The sequence below is a fragment of the Semicossyphus pulcher genome, unplaced genomic scaffold, assembly GCF_022749685.1.
Source record: "Semicossyphus pulcher isolate SPU_LCO1_2020_fin unplaced genomic scaffold, fSemPul1.0.p SCAF_3, whole genome shotgun sequence".
Lineage (NCBI taxonomy): Eukaryota > Metazoa > Chordata > Actinopteri > Labriformes > Labridae > Semicossyphus > Semicossyphus pulcher.
In genome coordinates, this window is record NW_027211704.1 from 30,549,824 (window position 1) to 30,576,529 (window position 26,706).

The following is a 26,706-nucleotide window of genomic DNA, read 5'->3' on the forward strand; positions in this document are numbered from 1 at the left end:
TTCAACTGAGGCAAGGTTATTAACTTTGAATCTTGCTTATTGTTAGCTTTCTAGCTTATAGCTTAGCCAAAGCACTGTAGAGCCCCTTTCCCACTGTTCAAAAAAACCCTCTAACCCCCCGGCTTTTTTGCTTAGTGGGAAAGGTTACAATCTGCATGCAGACCCGGGTCAAATGACTCTGCAGTAGACCCGGCTCCTATCTGCAATGATGGGAACACAATGCATTGAAGTTCCGGCCGCTGTTGCGTAAATGCAGAAGAACATACAACGGCAAATTTGTTCTTTGTTCTGTGCAAGATGCAGCAACACTGGCAAGACAGCGAGGTAAGAGAGCATCTTCTGATCCGAGGGGAAGTTCGTTTTTCGCCCGTTTCTGGCACGTTTGTGACGGTGACGCAGCAGAAAAGAGGCTGAAAGGACTATACTCCACTGGCAATGGGAAAAGAGACAATCTGTATTTTTAGCAGGTCTTCCCACGTCTAAAAAACTTGCGTCAACTCGCTAATTTTGGTGGAAAAGGGGTGTAAGAGCTGTGCGGCCTAGAAACGTTTGTTGCCAAGTCAAGATCCGTTCTTTTTACTGTAATAGTGAACGCTTTCGTTGCATCATAATAATTTCTTCAGGTACTAGTCAAAGCCTAGCTATCAGGGAAACAGGTGAATGAGTGGTCTTACTATTATTTTCTCTTAGCAACTGACTGTGGTCCTCCCAGGATGAAGCTCTTTAGGGTGTCAATTGTGGACTGACTTATATATAGCGCCATTGTAGTATTCTGACCACTCAAGGCACTTTACACTAAATGTCATCATTTACACATTTATACACCAATTTAGTGGCATACACGGCAACTGTATGACTCACCATTCACACACCATGGCTTATGCCTCCGGGAGCAATTTGGGGCATCTTGCCCAAGGATACTACAGCATGTAGGCTGGAGGAGATGGCGGTCGATCCGCCATCTATCAGTTGGAACCAGGAATTTATGGCAGACATGAAGAACCTGAATTTTCCGTTACTTGGTCCTTATCTTCAAAAAAACAAAATCTGTCAAAGGAGAACCCCTGTTGTTTCTACCTGTCCTCTGTGAGACTATACCTCAAACATCTTCATGCTTCAAACACACACACACCCGCACACATGTGGCTGCTCAGCCCCTCATGATGACAGCCTAATTATAGATAGAACATGTTAAAGCCCCTCCGGCTCTCAGCACACATAAACAACATAAACAAGGGGCTTGACGAAATAGTAGCCTCATCTGGTTTCACACGGTCAGCCTCGGGCAAACTCACCGCTCACCCCTCTGCTCTCTCCATGGGGGGGGACAGAAGCTGCCACTTTGTGAAACCCGCTGTCAGCAGCCGAGGTGATGATGACGCATCGATCAAACAGACAGGTGACACACTATGTCATCAGAACCGAATCACATTTTCTTGTATTCTTCTGGTAGCCCTTGTAAAAAGCACAATACCTTCAGCGGCAGAGTTTTTTAACATTTAATATCTCCATTAGCATCTTTCCTGCATGCACTCTAGTATGTAGGCTACATCTACACCTGGGAGCTTTCCAGTACAACCACAGCTTTCCAGTCCTGGCCAATGAGGAGCTCCAGTTGAAGGGTAAAAGCCTTGCTCAAGGACACCGTAATGATATTTGAAAGAGCTGGTGGATGCCTGTGTGCTTTCCCAGTCAGCCTTCACTGCAGAGCCTCTCACCTCCTGATGGTGAGAGGAGGTGATGAGGTCAAGGTGCAGGAGCAATTAATACCATATAACCTGCAAGCAGGGCCATAAATGTCCATAATGACTTCCTCATCGACTCACAAATCAGCATTTCATTCCAATCACAGACAGACTGACAGGCAGCCATGGACGAGTTGATCCAACAGGCTTATCGAAGGTATGAAATTATACTGAAGAGAGATCCCAGCATTGAAAGGAAAAGCTCCATCTCCCTCATCAACATGGCCGACAGCACTTACACATGCAGATTAAATCCTCGTCTACTAATACAAGATGCTCAACCTGCTCTAGGCACATGCACAGAGATAGATCTGGGGGTGCCCCTCTGACTATATGCAAGTCCCCTTTTTGCTAAATATATATTTTTTAATCTAGTATCATATTATAATTATTAAAATGGGACATTGCATTATTTCTCAACCAAATACATGCCGTAAAGCCTGATGACAATAACAGCACCAGTGTGTATTCTTGTTATCTGTGTGTATGTGTTTATGTTCATTCATTTAACCAGTCAAAGCTCTCTCAAAGGAAATAAATCACGTACAAAATGTCACACATTTCAATAGAGATTATGTGGTTGATAAGAGACTCAACAATAGCACAAAATAACCAGCTGTTTCTGCGTCTCTGATATGTTGTGTGCTGTACTTACGAGAGCGTCCTCTCCAGCCTGCTGCCGGTCGTGCCGATGATCTCCCCCAGTGTACAGAACATCTGACCCAGGAAGTCCTTCACAGAGGAGAAGAGACAGCACACAGTTAATACTACACAATAAAGTCCACAGACATTTTAGGACCTTACAGCCTAGCCCGGCGGGGGTGAATGCTCGCCCCACACAGGGCACCTCACCCTGGCGTTGACTTCCCTTTCTAACACACCTCTCTCTGCAAACTCTTCTCTTCAATCCTTCTCTCTATATTTTTCTCGTGTGTGTTTGATTCAAATGTGGGGGCCAGTCGAAGCCATGTTGTAGGGTAGGTAGTATCGGCGTTGTCAATACCTGGAGCCCAGGTCTGTTGAAGTTGGCAATGCTGCTTGGGTTGCGATGGTAGGTGAGTTTAATTATAAGTATTGGGATAAAGGAACAAGGGGAGGGGTTTTTAACTGAGTGCTTATCCTTATCATTAGGACACAATCTTAAAACTTAAACAATGTTTGCTTTAATGAGACTCTCATGGTTCACATTTACTTGAAAGCCATCTCATTTTTTATTCTTTGGTATTTTGTTCATTTGTTGCATTTCTTAGGTTATTCATTGTGATTGACATCCTGGCTACTTTTTCTCTCACTCACTCACATGCTTACAATTTAAGGCAAGTTCATCCAAATGTAGCGCAACATTTAACATTTCCAGAAAATCAGTGAAAGAAATGTAAATTTACATGTATTTTCATCCAATATTAAAGAGGAGGTATTATTCTGTTTCACATTTTAAGACATATATATATATATAATGTTACAATGTTGGATGTCCAGACTTAAGGTGGGTGAAGTTTCACATCTGTAGGTAAAATTATGTTGGAGTAATCCCCAGACTTCTCAGGTAAGTCTGCAGGCTGCTGTGAACGGCAACTTTCACACAGTTTTTTCTACACTCTGCACTTTGAGACGTCAATAAGTGCAGCCTCAGCAGGCTTCAGAGAGCTGGCCAATCAGAAGAAAGTGGGCTTGTAGGGGCTTCCTTAAAGAGACAGAGCTGACTGAGTCGTTTCAGGCAGAGGCTGTATGAGGGCCTGCACAGAGCACCAGTGTGAGAAACATGAGTTTTTTGAAACTGTAAATTATACTAAGCTACTCCACAGGTATCACAGAGTGAAATATGAAGCTTGAAATGAGCATAATACCCCTCTATTAAACCTTATACATAGGCCACATAGTGATGAACAGTTGGAGTGGCTAATTTTACAGTCTGGTGCCATTAAAACATTGCAGAATAAAGATGACTTAATGATGAGAGCTCCACTTGAATCCTCTTGATGTAAAACTGTGTGGAAAACATGCACATACTCACTCATTCATTGACATAATGACACCTTTAACTTTGAGTTTTGATATGAAAACTAGATGTAGAGCCTTTGAAGCAAACTCCTTGTTAAGGATACCTCAATTAAATACCGACCCAATTGGTGGAATATACCCTTTGGTGCATCCACTAGAGTGGACAGATGTATTGTAAGTCAGTTTTCTGGAACAAGAAGGATTCAACAGTTATTCATAAGGGAACGGATGCATCTGCTTTTCCCTCCTTCATTTTGAATTTATAATGCTATTTCTCAAATTAACACAATATAGATATAAATATAACAATAATATGGAAATGTAGATAAGACTTTGTTGGTCTGCTAACTGGAGGTTGAGCCATGGCCCTACCATGCAAATGTGTCTAAATGGCTTCAAAATCCGTCCACATTATGAGGCCTTGCAAAAAAAAAAAGGGCTAGAGTCAGCGTGATGCCTCATTAAGCAGTATGCGCTCCAACTTTACACCACAGAAAAGGTTTGGATAAATGCTGTCACTAAAATGAACAGGTGTCTCTGAAAAAGACTCAGTCTCAGAGTTGATCCACTCACAATCCAGCCCACATGATCCACTATGTGTGGAACAGTGTGACTTCCTTCTTAGCTATAAAAACAAGTATAGCAGTCACAGAAACACCATGAAAGGTCAGCGGGTTGGATGTTTAACACATTACAACGTGTTGTCAGCTTACCTTCTGCTCATCCAGGTGGGTAGGCAGTAAGAAAGGCAGACAAAAGTTAGAGGCAAAGCTGAAAGACACAATGAAAACAGCTCAAGCTGATGTCACAGATGATTATAATGTAATAACGCTATATTCAACATAAATAAGAAAAAAGAGTTGTTTGGAGGTGACGTCAAATGCTTTAATTGTGAGGTATCCCTTTAAGCAATCAATGCATGTTGTGTCTATATTTACACTTGTTATCCTTTGATCTACTTTAAACTTTCTTCATTTGAAGTCTGACAAAGCCCTAATTTGAAATTCAATTCAATTAACTTCAGGTCAACTCAATTAAGCATAAGACAGAGCTCAGTTTAAGGAGCCCTGAAAAGTGACAGCGTGCAGAATAAAAGTTCAGATGAGTCAAAAATGTAACTGAATACATTAATAAATAATTAGCAAGTAAGAAGTTTACTAAAATAGAGCTTCAGAATTTTCCCCTTACATCAGTCTGTTGGTTAAAAAATGCTTTAGGCAAATTATTTTGTTTACCTCCAATCAATTAGATAATTATAATAATAATGAAAAGCTTTTTGTTTTTAGGCTTTCAGCAAACAGCTTTAATTTAGGTTATGTAGCCTATTTGTCCAAGCTGCTAACATTTGATCATGTCATGGGTGTCAATGAAACACTGTTAGCTTGCTAGCTAAAATGTTTTTAAAGATTTATGCTGTGTCACTTCAGCAGCAGCCTACTCAGAATATGGTTAACTAGCATTTACTTCGCTAGTGTCTAAATGACAATGTTAGCTGTAGTTGACAGCTAGCCAAAAAGGCCTGTGCTCATTTTGTTTATCGACCCATGAATTCAGATAAGCTAGCTAGACAGGCAGGCCTGTGGACGTTTACTTAAGACCTTGATTTGGCACGCCAGCTCAGCCTTTTTTCATTTTATGCCCACTCACGCTAGTGATGCTTAAAATTCCCCTTGATGACTTTTGATGAAGCATTTTCCCCGTCAGCCACCGCTATAAAAGAGACATCTGAAAAACCGATGACAGGACATCTTGAACTTAAAAAAGGTAAAGTCTGAATCTTTATATTAAGAATCTTTGACATCAATTCTTGTGTGGAGTTTTTTCAACTTTTATTGAGCAGAGAAAAGTAAGTCAAGTCTACTCTAATGTGCACATTCAGTGGACCGCATACAGAGGAAGTAAAGCCCAAAGCATGAGACGTTGCTTTATGTGCCAGGTGAGCCACACTTGTTGGACTGAGTTAGCACTATTTGGGGTGCAGTATCTATGTTCTCCCTGCGTATGGCTTCCCTCTGGGTACTCCGGCTTTCTCCCACAGTTCGAAGACCTGCTCGTTAGGTTCATTGGTGACTCTAAATTGCCCTTAGGCAATGAATTAGCATGAATGGCTGTCTGTCTCTGTCTATGTGTCAGCCCTGTGACTGACTACAGGTGACCCCACGGTATAGGTAATGGATGGATAGATGCCCCCTTGGTTTTACAACGGACGAAAATCAATCCCTGTTCTGTTTAAAGTTGAAATTTAAAATGTAGTAAAAAAGTAAAATTTATAAAGTTTACACTATTTTATTAACTGATGGTGTTCGAATTAAACCAACTGTTACGGTCAGGTAAACCTATGAAAATGTATCTTTTTATACAACAATTGTACAGCCAAACTATTTGTTCTTAGTTAAAATTTTCAGTTATTCAGTTACATTTTTAATTTTTTAGTTCCTCTTGCTATAGTTTCAGGCCTCAGTGTTCACATGTCATTTTGAAACAATTTAACACGATCTCTTAAATGCTGCTTACATGTTTCGAGAGGTTGGAGCTCCTGGTATCCACGTTATACCTGCAATTAAACAAAAACCAACTGAGTTAAGACAATTTCTTTGAAATACACACTTTATAAAACAGAATGTAACAGACATCCAAGAGTCAGAGAGCATCACATGACATAATGGGAAGATCTAAAAGGAATACAAAAGTAATAATCCTATATGCTTATTAAATAATGATATATAGTGTACACAGGAGGGACTTTGGAGGATTTCATGCTATAGAATGAACTCTGGGATCACTGTTAGACTAAAGTCGCTCCTTTCTGGCAGATGTGTTGCTTCTCCCGCTTTCTTTAGACCACTGTCTCCCCGAGGACTTCCTTTTAAAGAGCCCTCACTGGGGGCTTCTTTGAAAGGGCTCTGTTCATGTTTGACAAAGAAAATCTCTACTCGCGTGTGGAATAACATTACACAGACATCATGTACTATTCTGCTCCTCATCTCTCTCTGGATCTCCCCGTCTCCCTCTCTGCCCTGCTCGTTTCCTGTCGCCGTGTTTCTGATGTCTACAGAGGAGATGAAGGACGACTCAGAGCTCTGCATAAACAAGCTTCAATCTCTTCACCTGTTTCTGATCTCTTTCTCCTCTACAGTTACAGAGTCACATATTTAACCTGACAATCGTTAACATGCTCTTTGCTGCAGGAAGTGGAGGGAGCATGTAAACACATATAGAAGTTGTACAAAGAATTCATTGTTGACCCAGAGGAGAACCAGAGTGAGTATTGTACCGAGCAAGTTACTCCAACTTTATATTCAGCATGCACTGTACATCTCAGTAGTGTTCTGTCCTCCAGGGAGCAGGAACACGAGTGACAAAGCCACAGTGTTGTCGTGTTAGTGCTGAAGCCCTGTGGACCGGCTGCTCCTCTGTTAGCCAGGGGAGAAAACAGAGCTTCGACAATATAAAATCTGACTTCCAGACTTTCAACAGCACAGAGTCGACAATGTCTACAACACTTTAAACAGTTGGCACAAACTTGGCACAGTACAGATGCTTTTTCACTCCACAGTATATTTGCATTTCAAAGTGAAATGATTGTAGGAGTGAATTTTGGTGGAGGGTATGCTTATGTCCCGAGCTACCTTCCCCCTATTTCCCAATATTAGTTTTTACTTCTTTATCCCTGTTCTCTATTCTTCACCAACACTTTTTCATTACAGACATAATTATTCAACTCATTTGCATTTGAAAATATCTTTAGGGAGAAAAATAATGCTGCTCGGATTATGTTTTATTCAACATAAGAAAAAGTTAAGTAGGAACCATTTCTGAAAACTTTTCAAAACATATAAAAAAACCTTTAAACTGAACCTCTAAATGTTCAGTAGATTCAATTGGATTGCAATTGAAAGACTTCCATTGCGTTGACTGGATATAAAGAGATTTCTGTGCTTCGTTGCTTATGTTTTAAGTTTTGTGGTTCATTATTTTAATTTGCAGCACTTTGCTGTTGTATTCCTTTTGAACTTTTGTGTGTGTTTTTGGACGGGCCTCTTTTCTTAAGCTGCAGCACGTTTCTCCTCGTGGAAATGATTTGGGCTGTTGGACAGGTTTTCCTTTGTCAGTACAAGGTCTAGGGTTTACACGATAAAAACACAAAACCAAATTTAAAACAGGAACAGGGTAAAAGCAACAAAATACAAAGTGAAAACAAGTTTGGGGTAAAAACAACAAGAAAAAGGGGTAAAAAGCAGCAGAAACAACAATATACACAACAGAAAAAGCTAGTCGTAGTAGATGGGTTTTAGGGTGCTTTTTGAAGGTTACAACAGTATCCAGAGATCTAAGAATTATTGGTAAAGAGTTCCAGAGTGTTGGAGCTACAAACTGAAATGCACAAGTGCTTTTGAGCCTGGAGCGAGGGATAAGAAGCAACTCCTGTCAGAGGACTTCAGACACCTGCTGGGGTTGTAAGGTTGTAAGAGATCTGATCTTTTAGCAAGAGATTTTGAAGCTATAACCAGCCTTTACAACATGTGTGCTGTGTCTCAATTCATGGGCTGCAGCCTTTGAAGGAGGCGGTGTATGGAGGATGCGCCGTTCATAGCCTGTGTAGACCACTAAAGCTGAACTGAAACGAGACGGTCTGGTCTATGGAGGATTTCCTGTTTTACAACACCAGCTGTTCTCGCCCTCACCTGTCGCCTAGCAACAGGTAGCTAGCAGGCTAACTAGCTAGCATAACTAACATCACGTAACTTAACCTATTATTTTTATTTGTTTTTTTACATGTGTATCACTAGCTGTTCAACTGAGTTGAAACCTAAAACGTTTACATTTAAAGTGTATTCCTCAGCTGCTAAAGAGTCCGCCATCTTGTTTGAATTGCCACACAATGAATCTCGGGATACATTGGGCCGCATAGGATGCACCCGATGGATCCTTCGTGGCCCGGCAAAAGGAGGGCGACATTTGTCGGCAGCATCCGAAGGAGCCTTCGAATTGGGACAGCCTTCGATGCACTACAGTGACCCAATCGGCCTTATGCAGCCCCTGGATTGGGACACAGTGGTTTTAAGGACATAAATAATTAGTTACCTTTATTGCCAACCTCAGCTCTCAGTCTCCATTTTGATCTAATATTACATATATTTATATTTTTTGAGTATAGGGCCTTTTGACCCAACATTTTGTAAAGCCATACATGATCCCCAAAGGGCTAAGCTAGCTTACTTTGGTGATGCCTCAACCCCATCTCGGGCGTAAGGTAAATATCGAGACAAATATAGGATGGGTTTCCTAAAAGATTTACCACAATAAACATAAGATGAACTTTAGGGTTCAACAGCTTTTCATCTACTACAAGGTCTACGAGTTTTACTTATCCAGTGAGATCGCTCCACATATAGTGGATGTATTGCCAAAAAAGGACTGGACTGGACTGTGAAGGTTCTCAGAGGTTAAATCTAATGAATTTGTACTCCCAAGACTTTGACTGGATCGCCACCTTGAGTTTGACCAACCATTGGATTATGGCCACTAAATTCTGGTACAGGAATTCATGTTCACAGGATGAACTGTAATTACAGGTCAAATTTCTAAATAGTCCAATACTTTGATTCATGACCAGGTAGTGTCCAAACTAATAAAACTAATGACATACATTAGTCATACATTAGACATTCACTTGTCTGGCATCTCATCTACCATTTATTGAAGAATTAAAAAGTCTGATGGCTGTGGGTACAAAAGATCTTCTATATCTCTCCGTCCTGCAGTGAAGATAGAGGAGCCGTCCACCACCTGTGTTTTTTTGGTCCATCACGATGTTATGAAGTGGATGATCCGTGTTGTTTAGAATGGCCTCAACCTTCTTCAGTGTGCATCTCTCCACCACGTCCCCCAGTGAGTCCAACCTGACTCCAATCACAGAGCCAGCTTTTTTTCATCTTGCATCCTTGTGTCTTATACTGCCTCCCCAGCAGACTGCAGCATAAAACAGTACACTTGCCACATCAGACTAATAAAACATCTGCAGCATCTTACTGCAGATGTCTAGAGATCTGAGCCTCCTTAAGAAAAAGAGGCGGCTCTGCCCCTTTTTGTAGAGTACGTCTGTGTTAAGGGACCAGTCCAACTTGTTATCCAGGTGTACGCCTAGATATTTATAGGTAGGCACCACCTCAATGTCCACCCCACAAGTGTTCACTGGCTGAAGAGGGGGCTTGGACCTGAGTCCAACAGAGTGATTTTAATATCAGATTTTAGTTCTGTGTAACTGTCAGCGTGGGGCTTTTGGAAACATTTTGTGACTCATTTAGTGACACCTCTACTTTATTTTTATCAAGTTGGAGATGAAAATTCTTGATATCTCTAAATTTGAATTGCAGCTAATGTAGGAGGTGGACATGAACTATGTTTTAGTCTTTTCATTATTACAATCTGAATAATATAATGTCAAGCGCAGGTGTCAAATCCTGCATGTGGTTTTGTTTTCCTTAACATTTACCCCAACATCCTGCTGTAGACTGGTAAAAAATTGACATACCATCTTCCCAGTCATCAATTAGTTTCACCAAAGTGTATTCGTTTGGTTAAAACCTGGCGTAGTGTCAGTGTATACACATATTTTATAGGAGACAGGGTTCTTCACATAGTGTGATGTTTCCCCTCCTTCTCTTCTGCTGTCACTGTTTTTACTGTTTTCTCTCCACAATACTTCACCCCTTCTCACGCCTTGTAGCCCTTTGACGGACAGGTGGTGGTTCTGCATGGTCAGAAAAGAGACCACAGTGTTACAGCGTGACGGGACTGACAACTGTGTGACAAACTGGCCTACACGCCCTGCATCAGGAAGAGGTGGGAGGGCGTGTTTCAGAGTTTTCAGGGGAGAAGAAATCCTCTACACACCCTTGTGTTTTCTAGCCCTGCTGATTGGAAGGCAGTACAATGATGCAGTTATTTCGGAAAATGAAAAAAACACAGAACCCACTCAAATCACTTTGATTGCCTGCTGCTTTCTGGATTTCGGTTCGGCGCATGCCAAGTGTTCGGTTAAAGGTCTTTGAAGAGGGAGGTAAAAGCAGGGGACTAATGGAAATAATTGAATTGAAAGGGAATATAAGAGCAGCAGCTATGTATACCACCAACCGAGCCACTGCAGCTTTCCCAGAGTACCAATTGCAGTGCTCTCCATTTAAAGCACTCCATACCGCCCCACACACACTTTCATTATATCGCCATCCCCTGTGCATCACCACTAATCTTCAATCTCGCCGCTTCTCCATTTGAACAGAAATCTCTCTAACCCCCCACACTCCCTTTGTAAAAACCTCCTTCTCCAGCGATGTCAAACTGATCTCTATGCCGAGCTTGGGTGGGATAAAATGAAATTACCACACAGTAGGATAAGCCTGTGAGCGATGGCTAAATGAGATTTGAGTGCGGAAGAGCAATAGAGTTGCTAAAAAATCTAATGGCCTTGATTTACATGGCAGGCGGCAGGGGAGCCGGGGGGGCTTCTAATCACAAACGAAGGTGAACAATGAAAGCTGTTTGTGTTTTGAAGCAGTGAAAGTCACCTTCATATTTCTTCATATTCATCCCTCCTTTTGTTTGTCTCCGTGCAGCCCACACTGTAGGAGTCAGCTCACACAATACAGAACTACTCGTCTTTTGTGAATTGAGTTCCACACGTTTGAGCTGCACCAAATTAGAATCAGTGTTGGGAATTTAGGGTGCAGCTTCCTCTGTACGTGAGACTCCTGAGATCAGGTTTATTAAAAAACTTGGATTTCCTTCTCTTCACGGCTTTATGCCGAGAGATTTACTCACGCTCTTAAAACTCTGCAGTAAGAGCATTACACCGTGCAAAATATGCAGCAAGGTAATTAAAGCTGATTCATACAGTTATCATGGCGGGGATTAGTGAAGTGGAGTCACATTACTGCTTTGTCAGTTAAAGTCAACACAGTAATGAGAGGTTACATTTTTAACATCATAATCTGACGTGTGTGGAGAGGGAATGCTAAAGGTAAAATTAGTTTGGGAACACAAAAGACCCTAAAATGTACATTATGTAGTCAATTAAGTCTTCTTTTTCAAGTTAAGTCTTCTACTAAACACACATAAAATATCTGAAAACTCATATTTAATAAATAGCAAAGCTGAAAATCGGATTTGATAATGATTAGGGAGATTAAAATAGTAACAAATAGGTCGGGAAACAAGCCCAGATAATCATACGTGACAACTAAATAAATTCCTTTTTTTTATGTCAATAAGCTTTCAACCATATCTCATTGTCTATATCTGTAAATAGACCTTTTATCATTTAACCCAAGTGTGAACTTCATGTAAAAACATTTATTGGGCCGCTTCTTTCTCCAGCTACCTGACAACACCAGAGCCAGTTTCATGTGTTGATGAAGACCAGGAGATGCAGAAGAAAGCGCTAAAACAAAAGCTTGTGGAACTTTAGATTTAGTTTCAGATATCTTTATGGGATTATTTGTCATGTGTACGTTTTTTGAAAATAACTGTTAGAGTGGTCATTTCGAATATCTCAGTTTCCTATGGCGATAAACGATAATTGCGGGAGCACACTTCCCAGATATCCAGACAATATTGTGTGTGTGATGTTTTAACTTGTGATTTTCCTGGCTGACGGTCGCTTTCCTTGTGAGACTGTTTGCCTTAATCTGAGAGTCCAATTTGTTTCTGTTTCTTTGGATTTTCACTTATTTTTGAAGTTGTATCTGTAGTCATCTATCTGTTCTTTGTTTGTTCAGCCATAGAAGATTACTGTTTACTCACGACACTTGCAGAGACCGGAAAAGCAGCCGCTTAGCTCCACTGCTGGCTGATAGAAAACATGTCACTAACTTGGCACCGCTTGTGATTTTTTTTCTGCGAAACTCGCACCAGACACCCACTCTGTAATAATGCAAATGCAAAGGCTTTCGTCAGTGGGCCATAGGCTCAATCACTATTGTGTTACCTCATTCGGCAATAGACAGTGACTTAGGACATTTACTTAAGTTAAAATCTTCAGGATTATTATTTTAAAAGCAGGTAATTAACTAGTAGTAAAATGATTCTCACAAATCACAAATGGTTTTTTGACATCTTTTCAATCTAATACGTTGTCCGTCATTCACAATCAGTCAAGACCTAACTGTTCCCCTGTTTATCCAGTCAACTCTCGACTATTACATCTCCCTTATACACCACAAGTCTCTCCGTCGCCGCCGACAGAATGACAAGGCCGGACTCAGGGTCGTGTCGCAGAGGATGGTTTAGGCTGTAAATAGAAAAAGCAGCATGTTTCGCTACTTTGAAGACTTTCTAAATGTTTTGAGAGGATTTAAATTATTACAAAATCACATTACTTCAATTGAATTCTGTCACCTCTGCTATTTACTGAACATTGTGTAATTGCTTGACACTAATACATCTGCAGGTTTCAGGAGTGCAGCATATGCATTAATTTAAAAAGGCATGTTTTGAAATGTGAAGGTAATCACGATGTGATGTACATTTTCAGTTTGCATCATGCATAAGGACTCTTTTTTTACACTCTCAGCATAAAGTGTCAGAGTGCAGCGCACATTTAAAAACCTAATTATACACCGGGCACGGTATGTTAAGTTAAGGTCTCATTCAGGCTGCAGAAGGAAAATGTAGAACAGCCTTAATTACATTTTCTACAATAAGCAATGATTGCAACACCTGTGCTCTCAGTCTGATGGAATTCACACTATTAGCACCCATGGCTAGGTTTTAGTATCGGTTTACTTTCACTGGTTCTACTGGTATTTGTTTCCTTATACAGTGGAATGGCTTGGTGGGTCTTTAAAGCTCACATTATCGCAGGCTCATTGTCCGTGTGGCTCTCTGTCCTGTTGTCTTTGGTCCAGAGACCCATGACTAAGGCTTTTGGTTGAAAAAACTTCGTACATTTTGTTAAGTGTATGGCATTGTCCCAAATCAGAGTTGTGGTCAACTTTTTGGACATAAATTGGTTCTTGCTATATATAAAACTTAAAACTCACATATCCTGCATATAGATGTAGAATCTGTAGGTGCCTGACTAGATTTTGGTATCAGAATTGTTCTGGCTTCTGTTTATAGTCCGGATAGTATTGGCCAATCACGTATCAGCAGGCTTTGGTTGCATGCAAGAAAAGCAGTCTGTGTGGAGAGCAAAAGGGATGGAAAGCAATCACCCATAATGCCATCCTGACTCCCATCCTGACTCCCATCTGTGTTTTATCTGTAAATAGATGTCGTATCTCAGCCATAACTTCATTCTCGCTTTTCAAGTTGCTAGTTGGACTGTAAACAATGCAGGGCGCAAAAAAAGGTTGTTTTGGCCAGATTTCATTGCTAATCGCTGGCTACACTGGAAGCCCCATGAAGTTTGTCTGTCCCTCCGAAGGGCTATATCTTTGTCACACGATAGCTCTGACTGTACTTAAAGGTGATTTAAGACACTAAGCCAGTGGTTCCCAAACTTTTTCTGCAGGGCCCCCCTTTGGTAGATGAAAATATTTTCAGGCTCCTCCTACCCCTCAACATACTCATCAACACATAAACATAGCCTACATCCATAAACACTAACAAACGCTATTGGACACGTGCTGCTCCTTGATATCTTTTGTTTATCCTCACAATGGTTGTTGACAGAGGGATAGAATTAAGTTTGCTGACTGTTGCTTCATCAGTCATAAGTGAAACCACAACAGCTGAGGGTAGAATTAATGCCTCAGCTATAGTGTGCTTCTTTTTTACATGAAGCAGCTCTGTGAGCTACTTTATCAGAGGCGAGTTGAGCATTTGATGGCACAGATGCAATTTCAGTAAAGCCATTCCGTTTGGCATGATCGTTGAGTATAGGGCTGAAACCACCATCGCAGTTGCGATGTGCGCATGTGCAATAGTCACATCGCAGGATGTGCAATAGTGAAGCAAATTAAGTGCAATAGTGAAGCAAATTAAGTGAAATATGTAAAGCTGCTACTTTATTGCTGCTTGGTGCAAAAGGAAAACACGACTTATCAACAGGAAAAGTCAGTCTGATATCATGTTAGTGCAGCTCTTCAGCAGAGCTCACAGAGACCTGACCGCTGTGCAGCAGTCTGTGTGTCACCTGCCTGTAAACTGTAAACAAGCACCTGATACGGCTGCTGCTGTCACACGCAATGTCAGCTGGATGATCAGGCTTTCAGTTACGCCAGGCGGCTTTTCATTGAGTGTAATTCCGTTATCAGCGACACACGTCCCGGTGCTGGTTAACACTGTGGCCACTTAAACGGACGCACCCCCCAGTTTGGGAATCACTGCACTAAGCAGTTGCAGCCACATCTTTATTTTTCAGTGTTAACATGAAGGCAAGGAGAGCGGGGGTGGGTACAGCTCTCCTGAATTTCCAAATATCTGCAATCAGAGTTTAGGATGGCTTAAACCTCTTCAACTTGCATTGCAGCTCACCTTTGGACCAAACGAACAATGGCCCCTGATTTTCATGATGTACAAACAGGCTCACATCCCCTCACAAAAGACAATGTAAAAAAACAGTCTTAGCAACAGAAAAAAGGGTGTTCAATGTTTAATAGTAAGCAACGCATACTATATTAACTGTAATACTACAGACTGAGGTACACACATGCCCCATAGTATTCCTTTATCATATCCCACTGGCACTTCTTCCTACAAAATATTATTCTATTATTTCATTACTTGGTCATTTAATTGGTTCAGTTTGACTTCATATACTTTTTTTCTGTTTCTGAAAATTAGTTTTTGTACATGAGTGGTTTTGAAAAATACCAATTTATCCAGAGGAAGCCCAGTGTAAAACACCTAATTCTACCCTATGTATTTTCCCATTATATAGAATCACACACTATCAGAGAGGTAGGGGTATGCTGTCATCATTTTAAAGGAAACACATACTGTTTTTTTACACCATTTTTTTATGCTATATACAAATTAACTGCAGCTTTCTAAAAATAAATGTGCTTTTTTTTTGCAAATGTCACTAATTACATAACTGCTGCTGCTTTGAGAAAAAATAGATTTTGCTGCGATGGCTGTTCCTTACAGTAGTTTATTCTCAGGATCCATAGAGACACCCGACAGTTGTCCTATGTGTTAAATATGATCGTAAAATGAGGGTAAAATCGTATAAAACACATTCCCTCCACTGTAAGCTACAAGCTCTTCTGTTCAGCAGTGGGATTATATTACATTAGGTGGATCGCAGCAGCCTGCAGGATGTGATACTCATTGGCTCAGAGGAAATGGATCTGCTGTTGCTGTCTGACTATGATTGTTTCCTACTAACAAGTATTGTGTGAGTATCAAACCCTGATATAATTTATGACTGTGCCTCAAAAACTATGAAAAACACATCCAAGAGACGCATTATTGCACTGCGTTCTCTTTCCCAAGTGTCTCATACAGACACACAAGGTAAACTTACGTGTATTATAAAAGATTTCTGCATAGAGGGGCAGAATACAGACACTGAAACACACCTGGTGTGTCTGTACAAGACGCCCATGGTCTGGGCAAAGCGGCCATATTTGATGACTATAAAATGAGAACAGGTGTCACATTCACTCAACACGTTGAGTTTATTTTGACTCAGTTCCACATACACCATCTCTCTGCCAGAGATAATGACTGTAGCAGCAAATGTGGATTGATCCGCTGCTGAAAATAGTTCCCAACAAATGCCATTTTTCCTACTATTTCAGTATTTAAAAGCTAAAGGGCCTCGCTGTTTTAAAAAGTAAAAAACAAAACAATATTGATGTAAGTAATAGATATTAGAGTTATGTTTGATATAGCAACAAATGGGCTCAGGCAGGGAATATACTGTGTGACCGACACGTTGGTGAATCTGGTCCTTTCATATGATTTGAGACAATAGACTTATTGCTGCACCACTCTGTGATTTATGGACTATCTACACTGATATCTATTACAACACAATGCTAAATCTAGCATTCCAACATAATATCTCTCAAGAAAAAAATCAGTGGATCACAGGTGACAAGTCTTCACATGATGTATTTCTTTTGTTGTCACGATTCATCATTTAGGTCCATTTATCTTCCGTTCCTCGTGGAAGTCATACATCACTTTGCTCCACATCTTTCTTTTGTGATCCACCAGGCTAAAAATAACCCGCGTGGAGAGGTTTCACTTTAATAATTGATTCCCTCTACTGGATGCTCACTTTTATTGGAATACCCTCCCGTGACCCCGTATCAGGGAACCACAGCACTCTCCTGGGACTCGGTATAATCCATATCTGGGCCATGCTGGAAACACACTGAACGCCCATTTATTCCTGTTTCTAAGGCTGTTTTCAGCATCCCTGCTGTGTGGGACTGTGAGGCTGTGGCTTTAACAATGAATATCTCTACCAACAGAGGGAAAAGCGACCAATAAGACAGATATTTCATGATTATATTATTGACCACAAACAGTTATAAATTCATGGATCAGTGAAGTCAGAGAAACCTGCAGAATAACAAGTATTGATGTTAATTTGTCATCATTGCCACTGAACTCTTACTGGATCTTTCAGGTTTGTGTTTGGTGACAATCACTAATATCAACTTTTGCAATCCAAGCCTTATTTCAAGCTTTATTATGGTTTTATTAAAATCTAAACTAATAAGGGCATTTATGTTGAAGTTCAGGCCACCAAAGGCAACAGACTGAGAAGCTGCTAGGATCGCAGCTGCCACTACACTGATATGTATATGTTGTATTTCTATATGAATCATGATCTAACAGATGAGTCATTAGAGCTGCTTACTTTGCCCACCAGTGTTACCTGGCCCCTACATACACTCATGCCTTAAATTGTGAATGAATTTCATTGATGACTGTTTGATGATTATGTCTTATGGTTCTATAACTCAGATTAAGAAGCTGCAACTTGCTCAGAAGACAGCAGTGTCCTGTTCTTCCTATTTTTACAATTGCTCACTGTTGTGTTCTGTGCATTCACACCGAACAAGAAGCGAATATTCGCTTCCGGAATGGAGGAGAGGGAGCGGGGCTTATCTCCATGGTTTGCATTGACTTTGTATGAAATTTCGCCGCAGATTCGCGTCTATTTGCATTCGTTGTGAACGCACAGTTACAAATGTGTAAAATGACACAGTGGGGCAGGAATATACCTTTTTTTTGGTTGAAGTTGTAATCTTGAAGACCTCAGTTTTGTCACTTTGGCAGCACCTACAGCGATAAACTGAAATTGCGGGAGCACACTTCCCAGCATACAGTTGTAACTCCTTGCTGACGGTCGCTTTCCTTTTTAGACAGTTTTAGACTTAGGCTCAATCACCATTGTGTTACCTAATTCGGTGATAGATAGTGACTTGACAGACATTTATTTAAATGAAAATCTTCGAGATTATTACTTTAACTGTAAAAAACGCAAAGCGGGCAGAGTAACTAGTCTTCTTCACTTTGGGATTGCAGGATGTCTTTATGAAAAAGACAAGTTAAGCTTTGTTGAAGTGCCCTGCAGGTTAAGTGTTCATCTTTTTAATGTCCTTTGGGAACGCCTGTGAGCTACAAGAACCTTTATGTTTACACTCTAAACACTTCAGTTTGGTGATTTTTTTGAAGGTCAACAAAGGGAAGAAAAAATGAAGAGTGACAGCAATGTTTAGTGTTATTTAATTTTTGATTCAAAGACTTTACATTTCTGTTTCAAACTGCACATAAATTCTTTAAAAAAGCTTTCATCAAGGTAAAACTTGTTTTGTGTTTCATTAGCTTTCATTAATGAATTACTGATCCATCCTCAACATGAGGTAGGTTTGAACCTTGTGTGAATCTATTAGTAATTCAAGGGCAATTTTCATTACAAATGTCAAATTATGTCTGCTAAAAGTGGGAGTAAACAATTGATTAGTCAGATTAATTCTTTGTTTCTAATGTGAAAGCACAGAATGAAAAGTCAAAGCGTGCGATCAGTGGAGGTTTTGCACAACAACGGTAACAAAAGATTTGCTGTTGTGTGAAGGACAGTGAATCAGGTAGTAACTACAATAGGATGATGCACAACACCTTTGTGTGTGTGTGTGTGTGTGTGTGTGTGTGTGTGTGTGTTTGCATGTTTAATAATTCAGCATTAATGATTAAGTCGGTCTGGAGATTAAGCCTCCTCTCTAAGCGGGGCAGCTGCTGTCCCAGGGGAGGGAAGATTCAAACTTCACACTCAGCACCATGAACTTGGACTGTAACGCATGCAAAGTAACACCGTGTTTCATTTTCTCTTATATACATTTATTTTGAGCTCATTATTTGTTCCCTTACACGATTTCAACAGCTCTGAGAACACTAAAGCTTATTCTAGATGTCACTGCATAATTAAAGTGATAATCTCAAAGCTTTTCATTTGAATAAATATCTGTTGAGTCACTATCTATCGCCGAATGAGGTAACACACTGGTGATTGAGCCTATGGCCCACTGATGAAAGCCTTTGCATTTGCATTATTACAGACTGGCTGTCTGTGGCGACTTTCGTGGAAAAAATCACAAGCGGCGCCCAGTTAGTGACGCGTTTACCATCACCCAGCAGTGTTTGATCTGCCAGAGAGGGTAGGCGGAGCTAAGCGGCTGCTTTTCCGGTCTCTGCAAGTGTCGCGAGTAAACAGTAATCTACTATGGCTGAACAAACAAAGAAAAGATGGATGACTACAGATACAACTTCAAAAATAAGTGAAAATCCAAAGAAAAAGAAACAAATTCGACGCTCAGATGAAGCAAACAGTCTGAAAAGGAAAGTGACCGTCGGCAAGGAAAATCAAGAGTTGCAACCAGAGCCAACCGGAGATGTCACACATGCAACACTGTCTGGATATCTGGGAAGTGTGCTCCCGCAATCACAGTTTATTGCCATAGGTGCCGCCAAAGAGAACAAAACAGAGATCTTCAAGATTATAACTTTAATGCTTGTATTTTTGTCACAAAGCCATCTGTGAAATGTATAAATGCTTGATTATTTACCTTAACAAGCTTGGCAGGAAAATCTTTATCAGTTTACTGAATGGACCCGTTTAATTAGATTTACTCTTGAAATTCTGTTGTTGTCAACCAGCCAACCCCATGTTTGTTCTCTTTCTACCCAAACATTTTGGATCAATGACTTCCTTTCCAATTCAGGCCTGCTTAAACAGGACGGACCACCTGCACGAATGTGGTAGTTTGATCTGCATCTGTCCATTTAATTTATTCTCTCATCCTTACCATGCAACTTCAGTTTACACTCTCTCACACTGTATGCTGGTAATTTTCTGTATTTTTCTGTTTGCCAGTAAATCAGCACACTCTCTCATCGTCACTCACCTCTATGTGGCTTCCAAATGTGAGCGTAATTCTTTAAAATAAGGACCCATTAGGAGATGCCCGAAGCCATTTATTGGATCTGTTCTTGTTCATTTGTTTGTTGCTGTTCCCTAATGTCTTTTGTCGACGTCAGCCTGCTTGTGCTGCAGTGCTGCTTCGGTTACTATAGCCTTCGGTGTGAGGCCTTCACTGGATATATGCAAACAAAATCTTGTTCTTGAAGGTGAAGGTGTATGTTCCATTTCTGGTTGAGAAATAGGCTTTCAAAGCTCAGACTCTCCCTCATTGGAAAAAAAAACATTAAGTATCAAATATTAAAATAGAAGCTTCTAATTTGTAGCTTTTGCTGTGCGTCACTTTCACCCTGTAGACTGACAATAAGATCAGTGAGATCATATCAGCCGTCACTAATTAACACTAATCCATGAGTAACTTGATGGCAGGCCAAAATTAAACATGTTTCTTGTTTGTGTGTCTCTACAAGCCGTCTGTACTCAGCCAAACACCAATCCTAAGTTTTCTAAAACAGATTGATTCATGTAATTGTTCACTGATCCATTCAGACCAATTTCAGCAGTCTGAATCCCCCAGATCAAATTTATATCGTATGAATAATTGAAGCTTATAGGATGAGTAAAAGTCGATACACCAGATACATATTTGATCAACACTGCCTGTCACCTGCTGCTATGTACCTATAAGTATAAGATGTTTATGGTAATCAACATAAAAGATTTAGATCAGGATAAGGACTTGATCAGGACATGTCGCTGTAATATTTGTAACTATATTCTATAGGAGGAAATAACATGTAGGTTGCTGAGCTTTCCGAATTGATTGTGTCTATGTTGTACTTTGTTGTTTTGAGGGGCCGCAGGACGGACGATGGGTAATCTCCAAGGTTTCAGTTTCGTTCTCTTTGGCGGCACCTATGGCGATAAGCTGTAATTGCGGGAGCACACTTCCCAGATATCCAGACAGTGTTGCATGTGTGACGTCCACGGTTGGCTCCGGTTGTAACTCTTGATTTTCCTCGCTGACGGTCGCTTTCCTTTTTAAATTGTTTGCCTTCATCTAAGTTTGTTCAGCCATAGTAGATTACTGTTTATTCGCAACACTTGCAGGGACCGGAAAAGCAGCTGCTTAGCTCCGCCTACCCTCTCTCTCTCTGGCAGACCATACCACTGCTGGGTGTTGGAAAACGCGTCACTAACTTGGCGCCACAGACACCCAGTCTGTAACACTGCAAATGCAAAGGCTTTCATTAGTGGGCCATAGGCTCAATCACCATTATGTTACCTCATTCAGCGATAGATAGTGACTTAACAGACGTATCTCTTTAATCAGGGAACATTCCACCGAGTATAAGAATGGGACTAATTTATAGATTTTTAATGTTTTTTTTACAACAATTGAGCTCTGCAGTATGGAGGAATATGATGTTATTAGGCTTGAATATGCACTAGATTTGTTAGCAGAATAACAAACAGTGTTTTTTGTCTTAACACTGGATTTGTTGACAGTAGTATATAAAGTACTTCTGAACTGAATCTAGACTTTTAAACACCTTTTTCTTGATAACAAATCCAGGATAATGTATAGCTGCAAAACATGACAACGATAAAACTAGAGAGAATCGTATTTCATAATTTTAATTAATTACATGCCTCCTAGAAAACCCAAACCTTCCTAATGCTAACTCATTATTTTGTGGGGTACGGATAGTCAGATGATGTCTCGTTTGTAAGTTTTAGTCTGGTTTAGAAACAAATTTTAGTATGTTTATTTGTAGTTTGTATGTGCCACCATGTCTTTCTGTTCAGTGTTAGATGTGACATCTATCTAATCAGTAGTTCAATATGAAATGGAATACCAAATGATAGTCAGTTTAGTCATCTGTGTTACAGTGTATATCAGCAGTGTGTCACCTTAAAACCTTCATACAGTAATTCTTTTTGTATGAAATTTGCACTCAGCTTTGATTGACAATAACAGTCTGTCAGTTTTCCTATCATGTGACCTCTCGATGAGATATTGAACGTGACATATAACAGTCCTTTGATGTATCTTTACAATGGACACAGTGTCCCATGTGTCCAGTGTCCCATGTGTAGCTTCCTCATTGAGATTTAAGGTTTGAACAAACCTATCAATTCAAACTGAAGCTTCTTCTGTTATTGACTGAGAATTGGGATTGGTCCGATAAATGCAGAAGCCCTGTGTTGATGTTCAGAGTTATTGATCACACAGTGATAGGCAGAGAATGAAGAGCAGCTCTGATCAATAGGATGGATGTGATAGGCTCTCTGGCCTCTTAATGTACCTGACCCCATGCTGGGTCTCCTCTGAGCCCCCCTGCAGGGGCATCGATCCCCTCCGTGAAAAGAAGGAGGAGGTGCAGTTTTCCTCCTCCTGTGTGCCTCTTGAGTGTCTTCACATTAAGGTAAAGTTTGAGATCGGTAACAACAAAGAAGTTCTGCAGATCTGTAAACAAACAACAACACTGTTCTCTTTCCTCTGATCCCTCTGGGACTCGTGTTATCCTCAACTGGCAGCACAGCTCATGTACTCATTTGCAAACTCTATGAGTATATTTCCCTCTTTCTTCTCCTCATACATCCTTCAGAAGATCTTATTTTTAAAACTTTGAACCAAACGACTTAGAGGTGGATATGAGCTTTGACAAGATAGAGGGGGAAATAAATGGTGACAAACATAAAGATATAATAAAAGGCTGCGTAAATACTGCGTTTGAATGAAATAACTACTCATCCAGTGCATTAAACCTAATCAAGTTTGTCACTGAAACAAACAAAACAATTGTCTTTGTTTCAGCAATGATTCCGAATACAGATATCTGCCTCCAGACATTTATCTGTTTAATCCACAACTGTTAAAGAGAGGAAGACTTGCTGCAGCAGTTGGGGTTTGATTACCTTGCTCAAGGGCAGCGTGGTTATGAGGGAGAGGCCAGCTGTGTTTGTTTACCCCCCCGATACAATTCTCACCCACATAACTCTCTTAATCTTTTTGGCACAGTAGATTTCACAATATACTTAAAACATCATTATAATACATTCAAAACATGCTGTTTTTTATACTTCATACTGAATTGAGTCTGCATGTGATCACAGATGTTCATTGTTGCCTTTGTGCTGCACAGTGTTGAAGTTGGGGCTGCGCTCGGATGGGACATGTGGATGTTAAAATTGAGCTCAGCAGCGTCGAAGTGAAGATGATGTGAAAGTAGTTTTTCAGGTTTGATTTGATTGGACAAAAAGGATCCAATTCTCATATTAAAATGAGTGTTTGCAAGATTCAGAGAAAAAGTATTTATAGGAAAACGTTGTGGACCACAGGATACCACGCAATACTAACTGTGGTCTGTATGTACGGAAGCCCCGAAAGGCAAGTTAAGGAAATATATCTGGTCATCCATTTTTATAACAATGTAAATTGTTTGTTGCTTCTGTGTTTTATGACTTAAGAACAGAGAAAAAAACTTTTGTCATAATAATGATAAAAAAATTAAAATTCATTTTCATCTGTAAAACATTTTTGGGGAAAAAATGGAAGTAAAAACTTTGTAACTTTGTTTCAGTCTACGAAAAAAGTAAAAGAAAAAAAAAATGTTCATAGGTGGAAAAAAAATGCTTAATAATACTAACTTCAGCCAGATGAGCCTACAAATAATAATATATTCATTTTTGGGGATCGTATTTGGGACTTGGGCTTATCTAGACTTTTAAATGCCAATATACATTCACTACTACTTATCTGTAAAGCGAGTGTACCCCTCATGAGGCCGACTGTCACTCTCAACTTACAGAGCCAGGGGGATGAAAGACGGAGAGAAACGGTGATGGTCTAGAACAAAGTGGCTTAAAAGTCAAAAAAACAACTGAGGCGGAGTTATGAAGCTAATTTTAAGATAATGGTTATCAATGCAGCAGAATCATTAAACAACTTTCAAGCAGCCAAGAAATACGGTCTCACAGAGTGTAATGTCCGAAGACAGCCAGCCCAAAAAGATGGTCTTACAAATAACAGTCAGAGAAAATGTTACTGTGGTCCTCAAAGCGGCTGCTTCCGAGACATTTACTGGAGAGTGTGTGAGTGTGTGAAAAACAAAACGTAGCAGAACAATCTCCAAGTGAGAGCCTTAAGGCCAGTTTAGATCAATGATTCCCAACGAGACTGGATGCAACTAAAACTAAAAGGATCCCTTGACATCTGATCGTAAACGTTCTAAAACTGGGCCGTTTACATCAGAGCAACGCAACGCAGCTGACAGTCTCCATAGCAACGACACACTGCCATACCCCACTACTTATGCGTTAATACTATAACGTTAGTATTAGGCCTAGGTTATATGAATTAACTAGCTGGATTTCTGTTATCGTTATTAAAAGAAGTGGATGACAGTGACAGTGACATGCTCGCAATGTTAGCTGTAACACTGATTAATACACTTTGAAGACAGAGAGTTTGGAAAGAGAGAATCTGCAGCACCAGAGACAGGGTGCCTATGCCAATTTATGCTGTTTCCTGATTGGCTGAAGTGAAATATCATCATTCAGTTCTAAATCTGCATTTGGAGATTTGACAAGTCAAACCTTTTGCAACTCCACACAATGGCTTCAGACACTCTGCAACTAACCTGTTTACACCGCTGCAATTTTCTCTGCAACATTCTAAAACTGCTTTGCGAATCATTGATCTGAACTGGGCTTTAGAGATCGCCAAAGAGCTGCACATATAGGTTTGTGAGATGGAAGGCCTAATAACTATTAGACTACAGGTTATTTAATTTTTATGGTATTTAAGTAAAATATGTGCTTCACTTACACATGTGAACATTTTTTTTTATTTAAATCTGGCATCTTATATATGTCTTATATCTTAAAGATAATAAAAACATGATTTTATGTAAAAGGTGTTAAAACAACAACCAACCTTGTTTTCTTCGATGTTTTTGTGTTATCATTATTTTCAAATGTAATTATTTTCTTTATAAATAAAGATTTGGTCATAAAGAGGTCTTCTTTTTTTTTAATTCAAAAAATGAGTCTTGAAAAAGGGAGTCACATAATGATGGTCGTCTTATATTCGGACATTCGGTATTTTCTTGGACGAGAAAACGTAATTTTAGTCATACTTACTTTATAAATCCCAGCTCATACATGTATTACCTTAGGGACGTGTTTTACAAAAGGGAGGGACCAACACTGAGGAATACATCTCAGTAATAGAAATGCAGATTCTAAAAGTCTGAGAAAATGTGCAAAAATGGTACAAAGTTTGTAGGCTGTCATCCAACGCTCTATTTTCCAAAATGTTATTATTTTATTTTTAGCTTTCCAACGGGAAACAAAAAGATGAAGCAATTTGTAACGTAAGCTTTGATATTACTGATTTCCAGTCATTTTATTGAGAGTCATTTATAGTAATCAGCCCTGACTGGGGGCTTTTAAACCTGGTGGGTATGAGTCAGCCAAAGCACGAGTGGGCCTGATTGAAGTCATTTCCCGGTATAACAAAGGAACGAGACAGCAGTGCTGTAGATTGAAAAGGCGGAGATGTTTCCACTTACACATCAAAGCGCAGGTTCTGCTTCTCTTCAAAGAAGAAATCAAGGACAAACTTCCTCACAAAGTCGGGGTTCAGCGTGTTATCGATCACTTCTGTCCGGCCGAACTGGAGGAGAGAAAGTGACAAGACAGAGAGGAAGAGACAGCAGGTTATCAGTGTGAACATCCGCTGAGAGGGAAAAGCTTCAAACACCAAACACTGTTTGTAGGTTTACAAGATCTCATCCCTCAAACATTTAAAAGATCGTGACACACTGTGCATGTGGTTAACCTAATTAATAAGGATTAAAAAGACAGCCCTCAAACCGGTACACGAGTCAAGCCTGCTTTGATCATCTTGGAGAAAGTTAAATTGGAGTATGAATGTAAAAGAGTTAGATTTCCAGATCAGTCATCAAATACAGAGAAAAATGTGAGGGTTACTGAGTTTTAGAGTCCAGCTGTACAAAATCAATTTACTATCTCATCACATTAAGATAATAAAAGATAGCTTCGCTGAGCCGAACAATCCTGATCATTAGTATAAGGGTTGAGGTAAATTGGCAGAGGCAGAGCTGCATATTTTTCTCAATATACACAATTATTCCATAAAGGTACGGCAGCTCAGTGACGTCTCCTCTCCTGGCCAGCGAAAAATGGAGAGAGACACAGAGTCACAAGGCGTATATGGCACAGAGGGCTCTTTTGAGGTGGAGTCCCCTGAAGAGCACTTAGTGTGGTGGAGGACCCTGGTGGTCCCGAGCCCTATCAGTTCGAGCCGTTGGCTCCAGCCCCACTAATGCCTGAAGCCGGAGCTTTCGGAGCCGAGGCAATGCAAGTGCGCATGCGCCGACCGTGCGTGCAGCCTATTACAGTTATTTCTGATTCTGAAGAGAGAATGGGCGCAGTCTCTGAATGGTAACGTTACGTTAGCTAGGAGGCTAATGTACAGTGTGCTTGCAAAAATAGTGTAAACTCTAGTGAAAGATGTGTCTCGATCAGGATATGTTTGAAAATGAG

General features: G+C 40.2%; 1 protein-coding gene across 1 annotated transcript in view; it reads right to left on the reverse strand.

The window, feature by feature from the left end:
• The window catches only part of LOC138605535 (copine-9-like), a 182,605-nt gene that overhangs the window by 107,570 nt on the left and 48,329 nt on the right, over nucleotides 1–26,706 (reverse strand). The window contains exons 4-7 of the mRNA XM_069677865.1: nucleotides 25,710–25,813; nucleotides 6,261–6,300; nucleotides 4,713–4,715; nucleotides 2,401–2,477 (exon numbers count right to left, since the gene is read on the reverse strand). Of these exons, the coding sequence (XP_069533966.1) occupies nucleotides 2,401–2,477; nucleotides 4,713–4,715; nucleotides 6,261–6,300; nucleotides 25,710–25,813 (224 nt within the window). The remainder of the gene's footprint in view (nucleotides 1–2,400; nucleotides 2,478–4,712; nucleotides 4,716–6,260; nucleotides 6,301–25,709; nucleotides 25,814–26,706) is intronic.